This window comes from Antechinus flavipes, chromosome 2, assembly GCF_016432865.1.
Source record: "Antechinus flavipes isolate AdamAnt ecotype Samford, QLD, Australia chromosome 2, AdamAnt_v2, whole genome shotgun sequence".
NCBI classification, from domain to species: domain Eukaryota; kingdom Metazoa; phylum Chordata; class Mammalia; order Dasyuromorphia; family Dasyuridae; genus Antechinus; species Antechinus flavipes.
The window spans coordinates 61,688,930-61,705,636 of NC_067399.1; the positions used below are offsets into that span (position 1 = coordinate 61,688,930).

Below are 16,707 nucleotides of genomic sequence, written 5' to 3' on the forward strand. Positions count from 1 at the left end.
ATTCTAAAATTCTCTGGTTAATTTTTTGTTTTAATGAATTATATTTTATTAATTATAATAGCATCTATATATACTTGGAAAAAAAATTTTTTTTGGTACCTGATCTGTGATTTCATTAATCTAGGGAGCTTCCATCACAGAACTTCTTTTACCAATCCTTTTAAATAACCTATTTAGAGCAATGTGAATTACCTTCTTCAATATTGAATATGGCTTACATCTGTTTCCAATGTTCTGATTTTTTTCCTATTTTGTGTATTAACATTCTAATTGTGTTTGAGATGATTCCATAAAAGAATAAACAATTTAGTAGGGAAAGGAAGGTAAAAGTGTTGGCTTATCTGTACCAACGCATATTTTAAATGCAATTTGTTTCAGAAGTATACTAGAACTATATTGAACACATAATTTAACAGCATTTCTAACTGTCCTTTTAATTTTGTACAAGAAGCATAGCACAATCCTACTGGGAAACTCACCCTGTCATATCTGGAAGCATAATTAAATAATTTCAACATTTCTAGAATAATGGACAAGTTCCACAATTACTTATTTACTCTAGGGATAGTAAAAACAAACAGAAAAACTTTGGGCCATTTTCTGACATCTGAACTGCAATATGTCCTACTTAGTAAGATTCCAATTCTCTATTTAAATATAGATACTATTATGAGGTTTAAAAAAAACCCTACATAAATTATCTAATTTTGCAAACACTATAAAGATCAGGACACTGATACACACAACAATTCTTACTGTTTATTATTCTATATCTGTTCAGTAAAAAACAAATGCTGTGGTAAACTATTTAAATTACATCAAGTCATATTTATTTAATATCTGACCTCAAAGTCAAACTGTCTTTCCCATTCCTTAAGGAAAAAAGACAAACTACACATTAACATTTCAAGGACCTATGGTCAGTGTGAGCATATCCTAAGACTGCCACACCCCCAGGCCTTGGTAGATACATAAACAGGACTGAAGACCAAGATTGGAAGGGACTTAAGGAGTAGTCATCTAGTAATCCAAAGGAGGCATTTTAGAGCTGAAGTGATTTGCTCAAAGTCAAAGAGGTATTAAATGTTCTGGGGAGGCATGACAGATTGGGGTGGGGGCAGAACAGACTTGGAAGGTAGCTGAGAACAAGCTGGTAAATTTCCTTCCTATAGTTTAGTTGGGTTGGGCTAGAAACAGACATATGGTCCATCACCATATATTACATATGAAAACCATATCTTAGATGTCTTCCTATGACAAATGTGCTATTTCACCTAGTGATTGTTTATACCCTGTATTAGTCAAACTGGTTTTCTCTAGATTTGTAGTTTCTGAAAAAAGGGCATTTTAAGGTTAAAAAAATATAAAATAAATAGAAGAAATTCAAACTATTGTATTCCCACCTCAGGGGGAAAAAAGGAACTAGCTAAGATAAGAGACAAAGGGCAGATCTTCTTTAAGCTATTCTAAGGGCATCAGTCTAAGGGCAATATTGTCTAACTTTGGACATATCTCTTCTTACCTCTGCAATCTGTATGTAATAAAATGAGGTAGCTGAAAGCACTATAGTCACATACAATTTCAATAGTCTGTGTAAAAAATTAAAAAATATATAGCTTTCTAGCTTCTCCTAAGGTGAATAGAACAAAAATTTTCCAGAAGAGATATTCTATAACAAAGATAAACAACAACATCATCCTTAAACTAAGAGAAATTATTTTTGGATTTTTCACAGGTAATCAAAAATATATTATAAAAACTAGATTCACCTCTTTTTTTGAACAACACTTTTTGTTCCTATAATTGAAAACAGCTTGATGGTTTAAGTCCAGGAAAATTCTGCTTCTGGGCTATAATCGATATTCCCGAGTGTTATAGAAAACAACAAAAATTTGGCCTTAAATTAGTTAACACCTTTCTTAAAAGTAGTAAACAAAACAGAAAAATGGAAATCATTGGAAAAGCAGGTTTGTTAAAAACTGTCCATTATTTAAATTTTCTATTAAATTTAAATTAGGACCAAAAATTGGAGGAAATGCAGATTGTCTACCACTATGACATTAGAAATCACTTAAATAACTTTGGAACAAGTCTTTAAACCAAGGTCAGTTTCTAAACCATCACATATATTTATGAGAAAGTATAACCAAAAAAGGCTCCAAAAACTCCTACAAATAGTCTAAATTCTCCTTCTTTCCTGTAATATGAAAAAAGGCAATCATTTTGCTTTAATTTCTCCAACAGACAACACTAACAAATAAACAAGAAGAAAGCAAATGTATTGTATCATTCAGTTTTTCTAACTAGTCAAATATTTTCTCACTGAAATCCAAAAACCAACTTTAGTTTGGTCTGCTAACCACAAAAAGCTCATAGGCTACACTTAACTAAAATTTCATAAAAATAAAAAAAGACCATTACTATATAATAACTTACATTTACAGAAGCAGAAAAATGATTTTCCTACTATGGTTTAACGCTTAAATACTCTCAAAGGAACACTGAAAAGTTTTTGCTTCTTGAAAGTAAAATGACAGCTTTTTTACAGATCAAAAATTTATAAAGAAAAACTAATGTAGGTCGCCGAATTAAAAAAAAAAAAAAAAGCACAGGACCAAACTAACTCTGAGAAAAGCCAAGCAATTCTGCATATAAAATCAGTCCAATGACTATTTGGGGAATAATTTTAATTTGGTTTCTAGAACTTTAATATGGCTAACCTATACTATGCTAAACTCCAAATTATATACTCTTGATATACAATTTGGAATTCATTAATCAACTACACCACAGTAAAATGAGAGAAACACTTTAACAAAGATCAACTAAACTTAAAGTGTGCATCTTAAAAATTCATTTGGGATAATTTCAATTTTGGTAGGGGTTTGCTGTTTAAAATATTTCCAATTATATTTTCATATCCTATGCTCACACTTCAATTATTACCATTAAAATAACATTACAGTCCCAACTGAGTTACTTGTCTTTTCCTGAAAATTTTTATTAAGATTAAGTGAGATGGAGATAGGGGTAGAAAGGAGAAGGGGAAGAAAAGAAAAACCAAAAAGTTTAAAACTTTACAAAGTTATGTTTTAAACAATGTTTTCCCTCAACGTTCTCTATATTAACCCACAGGAAACAAAACAAATATTAAGTTGCTCCCTTCACTTGATAGTTAAAATTTTTCTGGGTTTTTACATTTTTCTAAAATGATATAAAAATAGCTTAAGCTTCTTGCTCTCTTTTATACATATTCACATCTGACATAATAAAGCTATTTTTGTTCAAATCAAAATGAACCGAAGTTTAAACAATTGGCATTCAAAACTTGTACATGAGTAAACATTTCTTCAAAGCCTACAGAACTCAGTTTTTCTCAAGTCAAATTTTGAAGCTATAAAATTTCATTAAAGTAGTTAATCAATATAAAAAAAAAACTTTTTTTCCCGACATTTTTAAAGGGATAAAGTTTTGAATGTCATATATGAGAAGGCCCAGTACAGAATTCTTTGTGAACTATAAGTTTTTATAACAAATCGTTACATTAGAAAACACAGGAAAGTTACAACATTTTCATTGCAACAAAATGACATGCAATGTGCCTCCCCATTCCATGATGTAATACATTTGTGTTCTACTTATAAAAAGGTACAGTCTATAGTCACACAACTAGTTATTTTAAAATGCAAAGAAATTTCTCTTACCTTGCCTGCTTCTCTTTCCAAGTCGACATATTCCCGGCTAGGTGTTTGTCGCTGCTCTCCCTGCCAGCTGGCCGGAAAAAACTGGAGAGACAGATTGGTTCCTGTGGCCACAAAAGCCTTTTAGAAAAATCAATACAAACAGGATCAGGAGCAAGACATTACATAAATTATGCAAGCAGTCATTTATTTTTACATCAGTTTATGTCTTAAGCCAGGCAGCAAAAAGAATACTTAAAGTCAAAAACACACACTCATCATTTTTCTTAAGTATTAAGTTACAAACATCTGATTCCATTTTGACGACATTTGCCATTGGCTGCTTAGATATAAAATAAGACATGGAATCAATACTTTCTTTCAGGTCATTTTTTGCTGACGTTAGAATCTCATGTTGCAAAATTTGAGCTAGAGGCTATCAACCCTACACTTAAAAACAGTTATTTTTAAAATACAAAACTATGACATACACACACACACACACACAAATCACCCAACATCTAAAGAATTAGATTTTTATAGAATACCATGATTTAAAAAGAAAACGCTTCCCAGAACTTTTTGTTTGGCTTTAAAGCATTTGTAAATAAGACATTTCTCTATTTTTTCTGGCTCCCATGAGCTTGTGCTAACAGTAGGATCACATATTTAGAACCAGAAGAGAGTTTGGAGATGAAATAGTTGAACTCTCTCATTTTATAAATGAGGAACTGAGGCCCAGAGAGATAAACTGATTTGCTCAGGTGACACAGGCAACCTAGCAGAGCCACATCTTCAACTGAATGGCTCTGACTCTGGTGCTAAAAATGCATGAGATTGAAATGCAAATAAAATTTTCACTTTTAAAATATTTGAAAGCAATAGCCAAATTCTAAAATTGAGAGAAACTATCAATCTCACAAAGCATTTTTTAATAAGAGAGTAAAAAATAGGGGAGAAAGCAACATGAAACTTAACTATAATATTCACCCAACACATGATATAGTTGGAAGACTGCTTATAAATGATTGACCAACATCATCCTATGTTCTGAGACTATTAACAATATGAATTTTAGCTTTATATGAGTGAGTTTTCTAAACTGCAAAGTGGAAACAATACTATCCTTACTTCTTTGGGATAATCTGGAAACTAATAAAAAACCCCAAATCTGAAGAACATATTTTTGACAAACATTACTGTCATCCAAATGAAAATATTACTTGGTGAATATATCAGTAAGTGGGGTTAAGTTAGTGTCTGTCTCTCTTTCTCTTTCTCAGTAAGGAGCTAAGAAAAGCTCTTAAAAATTGTGGTTTCAAGTCAGAACTAGTCTTACATTGGATGTAAAAAGCTCCTAGGAGGTATTCACATTTGGAAGGGACCTTAAAGCACTAAGCCCAAGAACCTTATTTCACAGAGGAAACAGGCCCAGCAAGATCAGGTAATTTGTCCAAGGCCATATAGAAAGGTGGAAGGTCAGGATTCCAACTCCTACACTCCAAGTCCCAATATTTTTATTCAGGAGTTGCCCCTTATTTTAGTCGTTGTAAAGATTTTTAAAATATTATATCAAGTCAACAAGTATTTATTAAACACTTAATATGTGTCAGGTACTGTCCTAAAAATTGGAAAAGTCAGTTCTTATCTCAAGGAGCTTATATTCAAATGGTGAAAATAGCATAAAATAGCCCAAGAACCATGGGGTGGTAATATAAGTATTACCCCCATATTATAGACAAGGCAGTATGGCTTAGTGGATGGAGAGCTGACCCCGAAACCAAGAACACCAAGTTCAAGTCTTGTTGCCGTCACATAATGGCTGTATGACCTTGGCCAAGTCCTACAACCTCTTATTACTGCAGGCCAGTGGTATCAAATTAATATAGAAAAGGAGGCCATATGCTGACTTAGAAAACCACATTAATATTAACTACGAATTATTGTATTTTGTTAATTGTTTCCCAATTATATGTTAATCTGGTTCTGGTTACACTTAGTGGTGTCTCCAAGACCACATACTGCAGGGGAAAGCCTACTGGCATGAGGAAAGGGAATCCTCTATATTAAGGAAATCTTCAGCACTGGAGTTGAGATTTATATTCAGGTCTTCATTCCAACTCTAGCAGTTTTCCAAGTTGTCACATTTGTTAAGGCCAAAATTTATCATATTTCTAATGAGTTGAAACAAGTTTTCTTATTAAAAAAATTTCTAATAATTAACATATATATAATCTGGTTAAAAAAGAAATTGAGATGCTGATCTAAATGTCCAGGAAAACAAGAGGAATGCCAGGTTTATAAAGCCCTTACAAATTACCTGCCTGAGGTGATTGGGGGGAAAAATTCCCATAGGTAGGTTACAGTGGGAAAAGCAATGTGCTTCTCTTCAGTACTGACCCCAAGGCAAGACACTCTCCTCTCTGGCCTTCAGTTTCCTTATTTATGGAATGGAAAGAATCTCCAAGATCCTTCGAGCTGAAAATCCTATAAAATCCCTAGACAACTGAGTCCTTTAAATAGAGCATACCGATTTCTTTACCCTCACACTGTTTAGACAATAGCTAAAAATTATTTTTATGCATAAAATTATCAAGGCTATCACACATTTTTAAGAAATCTAACTGGTTTATTAAAAATCAAGATTCATTTAAAAATGGTTATGCCTTTTGCTTTGATATTTGCACATAATGAACCAATTCTCTTTCATAATGGTGTTATAATTCACTTAAAGAATTTCCAATAATTTTTATGGCTGCCATCTAGCAACACAGTTTTAAGACTTTAAAACAAAACAAAACACTACACGATACAAATTCCCTCAAAAGATATCTTTGCCAGATCTCAATACCATGAGAGCCTGTTACCTAAGAATATAAACTAAACGCTATTTTCTAACAGAATCCCTTGATGGCATGTTACTGCAAAGTCATATTTTCTTCTCATTTACAAAAAGATCCTTTATCTGAACAGGTAATACATATTTTAAATACATGTCTCAACATTGTCATGGCTCTTCATGATTACACCATTCTTTAATCTTTCCCCAGTATTTTAGAATAAATGTCAAAAAATTGAATGGAAAGATGTCAACTGAAACAAAATGGCCTGATAAAAGCAGAAAATACTTTCAGCATTCTAAAAAATGCAAATAGGAAGATTTTCATTATAAAGAGCTTTGAAAACCTTATATAAATGCCAGTTTTAATTATCATTTTATTCAAAGCAAAGTCAGTATTAAGCATCCATGAATGTTAGGTCTTCCAACACTCCTTGTAATAGAAGTGGAACTTTTGGCAAATGAAATTTGATGAATGTCTTCCTCTACTAAAGCAATGGACCCCAGCTGACAGCCTGTGCCAGGTAAAGATCAATATAGTCCACAGATTTACTATCTTACCTCTTGTTTAATTGCTAATTTCAAGAATAAATTTTCTGCCTATTATCTCTTCTCTTAACCCTTCTACATTCAAAGAAGATGGTTAAAATAGATCAGTTTAGATTTAAAAATTTACAATGTATTTAAATGTCCAAAGAGAAAAATAAATAAAATAATTAAAGACACCCCCCCCAGTATTAATCTAACTCTGCTATAAATTTTAAATATCCAAATAAAGTCACATCTTATGCAGAAGTGGATTATGCACTTTTGCAATTCAACTTTTAAAATAAGCCTCAGGTCTGGCTCTAAAACGTTGCTTGCTTTGGGATTCACAACCAATGAGAGAGATAAATCATCACCGTTAATTCAAAGAAAAGGTTCTAGACTGAGGTAACAGATCTAGCCCACCCCATCATCACTGAAAAGAACCTAATATAAATGGAAAACATTGTGCCTCATAGATTTCAATTTTCTCTTCACTCTTTCTGTTCTGAGGTGACCAAGAAAGTAGAAGAGTCTCACAATGTTGCCAGGCCTTATACCTTTTAATAAAACTCATCAGTAAGTATTAAAAAATTCTCATTTATTCCTATTATCCTGCTTAGAGCTGCCATTCACTAAAATAACAAATAAGGTATAGAATTTAGAGTAGTTTGGGGAAATTTACTACATTAACTAATAAGTCTACTACTAAAGATCACCCTTCTTATATTGGGGGACTCTCCCCCCCAAAAAAACAGTCAAAAGGTTAGAGAGCAAATGCTGGATTTTTTATATTATTGTTTTATTAAATGTTTTATTAAGGCTTAAAAAAATATACACTGCTGTCACTTCTCAATGGTGTTCTTCTCTCTCCAAAGAATCCTCCCTTGTAATAAGCTTTTCATAAATCAAAAATCATAAAAGCCATATGTACCACAGAACTGAGAATACCATTATTAAAATTAATATATGAAGCCTTTAAAATCAGCTCATACATGTTTTGGATGAGTAGCTCAAATTTCAGTTCAAAATGAACTTTAACAACCTTCTTGATATGTTTTTAAAATGTAAATTACCACAAAACCCTTAACAATAGCAAAAATGTTGAGAATTATTTTTTTAATTAAAAAAAAAAGTAAACTAGCCCCCAAGGAAAAACCCAGCATCATTCAACAAAATCAAGTATTTAACAATTTTCTCCTTATAAGCATCAAATTAATAAATTACAGTCTACTTTCTCTGATCTTCAGCAATTTTGTTAGAATTGAAGAGGCATATAATTTTTAAACCCAGATAGGCAAACAAAAAAAAAAAAATCATCCCAGATATCTAGAAAAAGAAATTCATAAAAAATAGATAATCATATAACAGTTTACTAAGAAGATTAGGATCTACTTTAGGTCAACTTATACCCCTAAAACATAATCATAAGCAGTAAAAGCTTCATATAACAGGACTGGTCTTATATAGTAAATGTTAATCCTAACTCCTACAGCTGGGTTTCAAAACATTGTTCCACATATTCATTAGATGCCATTCTTGTCAACATATTAAGTATATATAAATTAGAGAATTTTAGAGCTAAAAGCAAACCACAAAATGTTCTGGTCCACCTTATCCCCCCACACCGTTGGGGAAACTGAGGCCCTGGGAAGCAGCTTGATTAAAATCACTCCAAAATCAGAACATTAAGTTTCTTGACTGATTCTAGTGCTTTCCCACTATACCACAGTTGAGTCTAGGCTTTTATTTTTGAAAGTGTTTTCCATCACTAGCTTCTTTTATTCATACAACAATCCCATGAGGTAGGGAGGGTTGGACTCTCCACATTTTATGGATGGGAGGTGATAAATAGATTTCATTTACATAGTATTCTGAGAGACTATGTCCCAGCGAGGTAAAATAAGGCTATTTTCATGAGATTAAGTCAGTGACAAAACAAAATTGATAGTTCTATCCATTAATTTACCTTCTCCATCTTACCCAAATACTGAAAAAATTTTCCCTTTCTACCCCACCTTAAATGGCTAAACTTCATAAATATTTCATGGCATTAATTATATTTGTAATTTCTTCAGCATTCTCTTCTAATATAACTTAACTTGTACAAGATTGTCTTTCTACATGATGAAGTGGACACAATTAAATCCTTCCCCCCATTAAATAAACCTTCAGATATATCAGCAAATATGTTTTTGTTACTTTCTAAGTTTACAAACAGCTTGGTACCGTAGAAAGAGAACTTGCCTAAGAGTTGGGAGGTCTCTATAAAATGCTCCTATTACTCCTTGTGAGACCTTGGATCAATCATCATACTTCTCTGGACCTCAATTTCTGAATTTGTAAAATGACATGACTTCTTAAGTTTCCTGCCAGCTTTGGGAGTTTATGATTCTATGACTCAGCACTAAATAACCCATTAGGGCCTAGGTCTTGGGCTTCCCCCTCCCCTCTATCTACTTAGTCCTATTATTGCTCACTAGCACCCTCAACAGGATAACTGGAGTAGAAACAAATGAGAGGCCTAAGGCCACCTATAGCAGCTTGATATTATAAATTAGGACATCCCACTCCCCCTTTTTCACATAACTCTATTTTCATGAAGCCCTTAAAAAAATAAAACCTGAAATTTTGGGGGTTTTTGTGGAGTGGGTAATGGAAGAGATCAAAGCTTCCAGTAGAGAATTTAAAAAGACCTGTAGATTTAAATAACCCACCCTTGCCAATTATTACCACCAAAGTAGAGCTGGTAGCAAAGTACAGGAGAAAAATCACTGGTCTTGGAGGAAACCTGAGTTGAAACCCATTTATTAGCTAGGTGAATGCAGTGAAGTCACTTCCTATTTCTGAGGCTCAGTTTTCCCATCTTTAAAGTGGAGAGAAATATCCTAATATCTCTCTCACAATGTGGTTGAGATCCACACACTTTAAGTTCTATCTATTGTGAATCATTAAATATTATCTGTCCAAGTATCAGTAGTCTTTGTCTTCTTGAGGGCACACAGACTTTTTTCTTTAAGGGGTAGGAATGATTTCTTCATTAAATAAGATATTTGCATTTGAGATTAGCTTTCCAGTCCTAAGTGAGGGCTTCTCTTCCAGATTCACTATTACCTTTCCATAAGGAGCTCCTAAATCACAAAAGGACTAGGCTGGGGAAACAAATCTAGCTTCTAAGAATGGAACTATTACCTAACTTAGCAGCTAAGGGGGTGAATCTATGAATACATAATGGGATAGTCGTCTAGAAGCTTTCCAAGTGTTTTCCAACGTACGAATTATATATAAAAGGGTCTCTCGTTTTCTTAAATCCACAGAGCCTCACCAGAATATTACCCTGCTCTACAAAACGAAAAGATCATGAAAAGATCAATTCTTTGTTTAGCTTGGCTCCTGTTCTTCCTAACACCCTTTACTCACTTTAAAAAGGGATTCACTGGCAAACTTGTTTATTAGGCAGCGCCTAGGAAACACGGCCGCAAACACGGAGGCAACAGGGAAACCGTCTCCTTGTTAAAACACAAACTAGTCAGTATCTGGTTTCATATTTTCAAAATCTGAATAGGAAGTACGACGGGTTTCACAGCTTCGCACAGTTCCGGGTTGCCGAAGCGTTGGACTACGTTTTCCACTAATAGTCTGGAGGGAAGTGAAGTTCAACAGGTATATGTGTATGTATATATATTGGGGGGGAGAAGGGGGAAAGGAGAAAAAAGAAGTAATAAAGGAGAAGGAGGGATGTGTCCCAAGGTGGAAATTTAAAAATCGAACGTTGTGCATGCACTTATTGGGGGTCTACAGAAGGAAGGCGGGAAGCGGGCGGGTGGTGAAAGTCGGGGAGGAGGAGGAAGGGGGGGAGGAAGGAAGAAGGGGGTCCCAGACACTTACGATTTCCGAGCGCCCGTCTCTGCAGGCATTCTGGAACCTCGCCTGCCTCTCCTCGTGCGGCCGGTCCCTGAAGCCGGTGTATTTAATCTGTGGACGACAGAGCGGCCAGAAATCACGAGTCAAATCCGAGGAGCAAGCCCGGGTGCAGATAAGAGGGCGCGGTGAGCCAGGGCCGGGGCGCTGCTGGGGGGGAGCTCAGTGCAGACCCCCAGCGGCGCCCCAGCCTGGGGGGGACGCGGATGGAGCCCGGCTCCGCCGCCGCCCAGGAAGTTGAAGAGACACGAGTTTGACAAGAGCCCCAAACTTTCCCCCCTCCGGGCCTGTCCCCCCCAGCGCCCCGCGGGAGCCGCCGGCCCGCTCACCTCGCACTCGCGGCTCAACTTCCTGAAGAACTCCTCGTTCTCGAACTTGCTCTTCTGGTCCGGGACGACTCGCGGCATCTTCTCGCCCCGGGGCGGGCCCGTCAGGGGCAGCAGCGGAGCAGCGGAGGGGACGAGCCTGGCGCCCGCGCGCCGACGGGCTGCCTGCCGGAGGTCCGATCCCTGAGTCGGGCTCCCGCTGTGCCTCCAGCCGCTGCGGGCGCTCTGAGGTCGGCCCCTGTCCCTGCCCCGGGGCTTCTCTTTGTTTCTCGCGCGCCCCGCCGACTCCCGCGCGTGGAGATAGGGATGAGGATGGCTCCGTGGGACGCCCCAGCAGCCGCCGCCGTGGCCGTTGCCCGCTCCTCGCACTGACTGAGCTAGCGCACCGCCCCCTCGGCCGCCGCCGCAGCCGCCGCGGTGACTTCCTCCCTCCCTCCCCCCCAGCCCCTCCGCGCCCGCGCGCTGACTCCGCCTCCTCCCCGTGTCTCCGCCCCCTCCCCATGTCTCCGCTCCCTTCGTCGGCCTCCTCCACAGTCCCCGCCCCTTCTGGCTTTCTCTCAGATCCCGCCCATTCCCCTCGCTCCTCCTTTTTATCCCCCTTCAGGCTCCGCCCATCTTTCGTTTCTTCCCTTTCAGGCCCTGCCCACCGCCCCCTTCCTTCCCTCCAGGTCTCACTCGAGCCCCGCCCACTTCCCCAGAGTAGGGGCACTCCTCTCTCTTTTTCCCCTCCTGGCGCGTGCTCGCTCTCTCCGACCTCCCTCTTCAGTCCATCCATCTCGCCCACCTCTTGGAGTGGTGATGCGCTGGCTTCCCCAGACCAGCCCTCTCCGGCTGGACTCCACCTCCTCTCCGTCCCGCCCCGCCCTACCCCACCCTGCCCACCTGCTCCCAAACTCTTGGCAAACAAGTCACACCATTCATAAGGCTCCAGCCGCCACGCATGCGCCCCTCTGCCGGGTCCAGGATACCGCCGCGTGTGCCTGGTCCAGGGGCTACCCTTACCAGCCCAGCTACACGCAGCTCCCTACGACCCTAGGAGACCCCAGAGCTGACGCCACTGTCCAACTTCAAGAGAGTGGGCAGAGGCCTTTATCCTGAGTGGGGGTCGGGAGCAGATGCCCCTTTGACCCCTAGAACCCAGGGGGACCCATGGGCATTGAGGAATGGAGAGTGACCAGGACTTGGGCGGGGGTAAAGCCAAAGGCCTGGCTTGTCCCTGGAAGGGTCTTCAGAGTCAGTAGCCCGAGCTTCACTGAAAGCATTGACTAGTCATTGCACAACCTCTACTTGGACACCTCCCGTAATGTGGAACTCCATCCCCTTTGGAGGTCAGTCCTCATTAATGTCCCGCAGCTTGGAGGCACTGTGGGGAGAGTGCTGAACCCAGAGTCAGGAAGAGCGGCATTCAAATTTGGCCTCAGACACTTCCTAGCTGGGTGACCCCAGGCAAGTCATTCCTCCCTGTTTGCCTCAGTTTCCTCATCTGTAAAGTGAGCTGGAGAAGGAAATGGCAAATCATTCCTGTAAGAAATGTACTCCCACGAACGACGGCCATCACCCTTCCACTACTCTGCTATGTGCCTTGGGAAAATGCACTTCCTCTCCCTGGTTGTAGTTCCCCATCTGTCAAATCAAAGGTTAAGTTCCGTGTCCCTCCGCCACCTTAAGTTATGCGTCTAAGTCTTCCATGGCACATTCACTTCAGTCCTTTCACTATAAAGCCTCTGCAGCCGTGATGTGGAGAGATGACTCCATGCATCCATGACGGGAATGCACAGTGTGCATTGTACAACCCATTCAAGCTATCAAGTCTTCCACGCCTGGCTCAGTACTTCTAACATTTCTAGAAAATCAGGGAAGCATCTGGCTCTCCAAATACAGGATTAACATTTTTTAAAAGGCTTCAGTGATGCTGCCCGTCAACAAATATTTATTAAACTCCTGATGTATGCTAGGTGCTGGCGGAAATAAAATTTACATAAAATAGTGATATAATGTGTAGAAAGCCAGGAGTTGGGAAGTCCTCACACATGTAATGACTGTGTGGCCCTCTAAGGGCTTTTTTCCCCCCCAAAAAAATTAATCAGAGGTCACACAGCTAATAAATGTCAAATGTCTGAGGCTGCTTTTGAACTCGGACCTTTCTGACTCCAGAGCAAGTACTTTAGATCTACTATACCATCTAGTTGCCCCTGAATTGAGTTTTGAAGGATAGACAAGAAATCAGCAGAAAGAGTTTATTCTACATGGGTAAATGCAGGGAGGCCTGAGATTGTATTCTGTTGTCAGAGATTAGTTTGGCTGAAGTACAAAATGTGGTAGGATAACTTGTGAGATAAGACTGGAAAGGAGGGGTGGGTGATATAGTGGCTAGAGAATTGCAATTCCTGGCTATGATATTCTCAATGCTCAACCCCTCAGTGCTCCAGGTAATTCGATTGTGGAGAGTTAGCTCGACCTCTGCCCAAGCAGATCAGCATTCTCACAGGTCTGATCCCAAAAATGAAGATATAAAAACGTTATAGAACATATTACTATATGTTCTATAGAACAAAGGTAGAGAAAACCAGGACATCTCATCATTTACAGACATTTACTGAAATCAGTGCTATGACAATGAATGAATATCTTTAGAATCACAGAATCATGGAATATTAAATGTCAGGAACATAAAATGTTTAGTCTGAAAGATAAGATAGAATTTTAGAGCTGGAGGGAACCTTAAACAGAATTTTAAGTGGCAGAAGGAACCTCAGATCATAACTATGATGTTAGAGCATCCGGTCTATTCAGTTGACAGTTGAGGGAGAGAACAAATGACTTATTCAATGTCATAAAACAAGTTTATTGGTAGATTTGACTATTTAAAGTTGGAATATTGGTAACATCATTTCTGTACTGAGTTTACTTTGGGGATCAGAGAGGGCAAATTACACCTGCATTCTATTCAATTCACAAGGATTCCCTTCAGGTTATTTTAAGTCCTGCTTTGTATTAGGTGCTGTAGGGGCTACATAAGATATACAAGATGAAGCCTCAGTGCTGTTCAGCACCCACCCCACCCTCAATGGAACTTATAGTTTCATTGGGAAGACAGTAGGTAGACATTGAGTAATTACTCATATTTCCACAACTTTTCAGTTGTTGTTTTCCTTCATTTTCCACGAGGACTGATGACCTCATGGGATGAGGTCAACTTTCTAATGGATTGGATTTAAGAATGGCACAGATACTCTCTCATCAGCCTTCCTTTCCCAGAATCATTGAAATTGAGTGGCAAGACAAAAGTCTGAATGGTAATGGCCAGGGATGAGGGGCATCTTTGATGTCTCATCAAGCTCTAAGATATTCCACAGTACCTGCTTCAGCCACTTTCATGGCCAGTGGAATAAACTGTTTTCATCTGACTGTGTTCTGCTGGAGTAAACCTTCACATGTTTTAGGTAGGACCCTTCCTTACCTCATTTTACTTAGTTTAATCTGTTTGGGGTCCACACAACAGATAGTTTTACCTGGGTGAGACTGCTGTTTATACTAAAGCTTCTTGAAGACACAGGTGAGAGTTGGGTGCCAGAAGGACTCCAAAGGTGAATAAGAAGCTCTGAAAAGGTCTCAGAAAGCCCTCCCCCAATGCTACTCCTTGAACATCTCATCCAACCCAGGTTGTAGAGTAATTTCCTACAACAATTGTGTGAGGAAGGGAAAGTAAGTTTTATTATTCCCATTTTACACATGCAGAAACTGAGGCAGAGAGGGAAAGTTATTCATTCAACCTCACAAAAGCAATAAGTGCACATAGTGTACATTCATTAACATTAGCACATTGCTGTGAGCTGGGATTCAAACTGAGGTCTCTTGACATCAGATCCCACATTCAGTTCTACTGCATGATGATGAAGTGATGTTTCTCCTACTTCAGTTTTTCCTTGAAGACCCCAAGGCAGACATTAAGAGAACTGGGGTGGAGGGTGGGGAGGCAGAAGAATGAGAGAGGAAGTAGGAATTGGAGTAAGAAACTAAAGAGGAAGTGAGAATATGAGTGCAGTGGGGGAAAAGTGTATTTGGGGAAACAGAACCTGCGTTATGGGGAGGGAACATGGTCGTGGGAGAAGCAGCAAAAGGATGTGGGTGTCAAACGTGGAAGAAGTGGAGGAAGGAGATAGAGGCAAAACTACTGCCCAAGTAGTCTCTTCAAGATTCCTCACTTTTCCTTGCCACCTCATCCCCCAAGAGGACTTCAGAGCCTCTAAGTGCAACCAGAGATATTTCCTAAGTGTTTTTAGGGTCCTCAAAGGCATATATTTTTTTTAAACTAGGAAATTGGGGTTAAGTGATTTGCCCAAGCTCACCCAGTTGGTAAAATATACCTGTGGCTGGATTGGAACTCAGGTCCTCCTGACTCCAAGACTAGTGCTCCATCTACCTTATCATCTAGCTGCCCTAAGGCCAAGCTTCTTAAACTTTTTCTTCTCATGACGCTTTTTTACCTAAGAAATTTTTTATGAGACCCTGGGTATGTAGGTATATAAAGTACATGTACAAATCAAACATTTATTGACAATAAATCATAATTTTACAATCCCCACATTCAGTTACATGATCCTCTATGCAGTCACAACCCACAGTTTAAGAAGATTTGCTCTAAAGTTCTGTTTAAAAAGTGGGGGCTATGCAAAGGTCAATGTTAAAAAATTATCCACGCATAAGTTTTGAAAAGAAAAAGTTTTAAAGAGGGAAAAAAAAAGGCTCAGAGCATTTATATACCTTACTTCTACTGAACCCTCTAAATTTATAGGAAATATTTACTTGTAGAATCACAAACCTTTTAGTTGGAAGAAACCTTTAAGATTGTTATCTTCTCTACAGATGAGGAAATTAGGCCCAATAAGGGGAAGTGACTTTATTACTACAATAATAGTTGACATTTCTATAGTGCCTTAAAGTTTACAGAGTGCTTTACAAATATCTCATTTTATCTACACAACCATCCTGGGACATAGGTGCTATTCTATTTCAATTTTACAAAGAAGGAAATTGAGGAAGACAGAGGTTAAGTGCTTTGTCCAGCTGGCAAGTGTCAGAATTTTTAACTCAGGTCTTTGCTGTATCACCTAGCTGCCTCATTGAATAGGCAGTAAATTGACATGGAATTAGAATCCAGATCACAGACCTCTTTCTTTTCATGTGACATCCCCTACTATCTCTACCTTTATCCCAGTTTCTGATGAAGATGATCTATTTACCCATGCAAACTGCATCCCATACTCTTTCATCTTCTCCAGTACATTATCTTCCTATTTTGTGACTCCTTTCCTGCTGCCTACAGACATGCTCATTTTCTTAAAAAAACAAACAAAAACCACTTGATTCTACCTTCCCCCTTAGCTTCCCCCCTTTATCTCTCCTCTCATTCTCA

At 38.7% G+C, this 16,707-nt stretch overlaps 1 protein-coding gene across 8 annotated transcripts in view; it reads right to left on the minus strand.

The window, feature by feature from the left end:
* Positions 1-14,680, minus strand: part of CBFB (core-binding factor subunit beta) — a 95,905-nt gene extending 81,225 nt beyond the window's left edge. The window contains exons 1-3 of one of the 8 annotated variants that reach the window (XM_051975052.1): positions 11,295-14,680; positions 10,933-11,019; positions 3,705-3,821 (exon numbers count right to left, since the gene is read on the minus strand). In XM_051975052.1, the coding sequence (XP_051831012.1) occupies positions 3,705-3,821; positions 10,933-11,019; positions 11,295-11,372 (282 nt within the window). In that variant the 5' untranslated portion in view covers positions 11,373-14,680. The remainder of the gene's footprint in view (positions 1-3,704; positions 3,822-10,932; positions 11,020-11,294) is intronic. The other 7 variants (XM_051975051.1, XM_051975055.1, XM_051975056.1 and 4 more) reach the window with 7 other exon arrangements.
* Between the last annotated feature and the right edge of the window lie 2,027 nt (positions 14,681-16,707).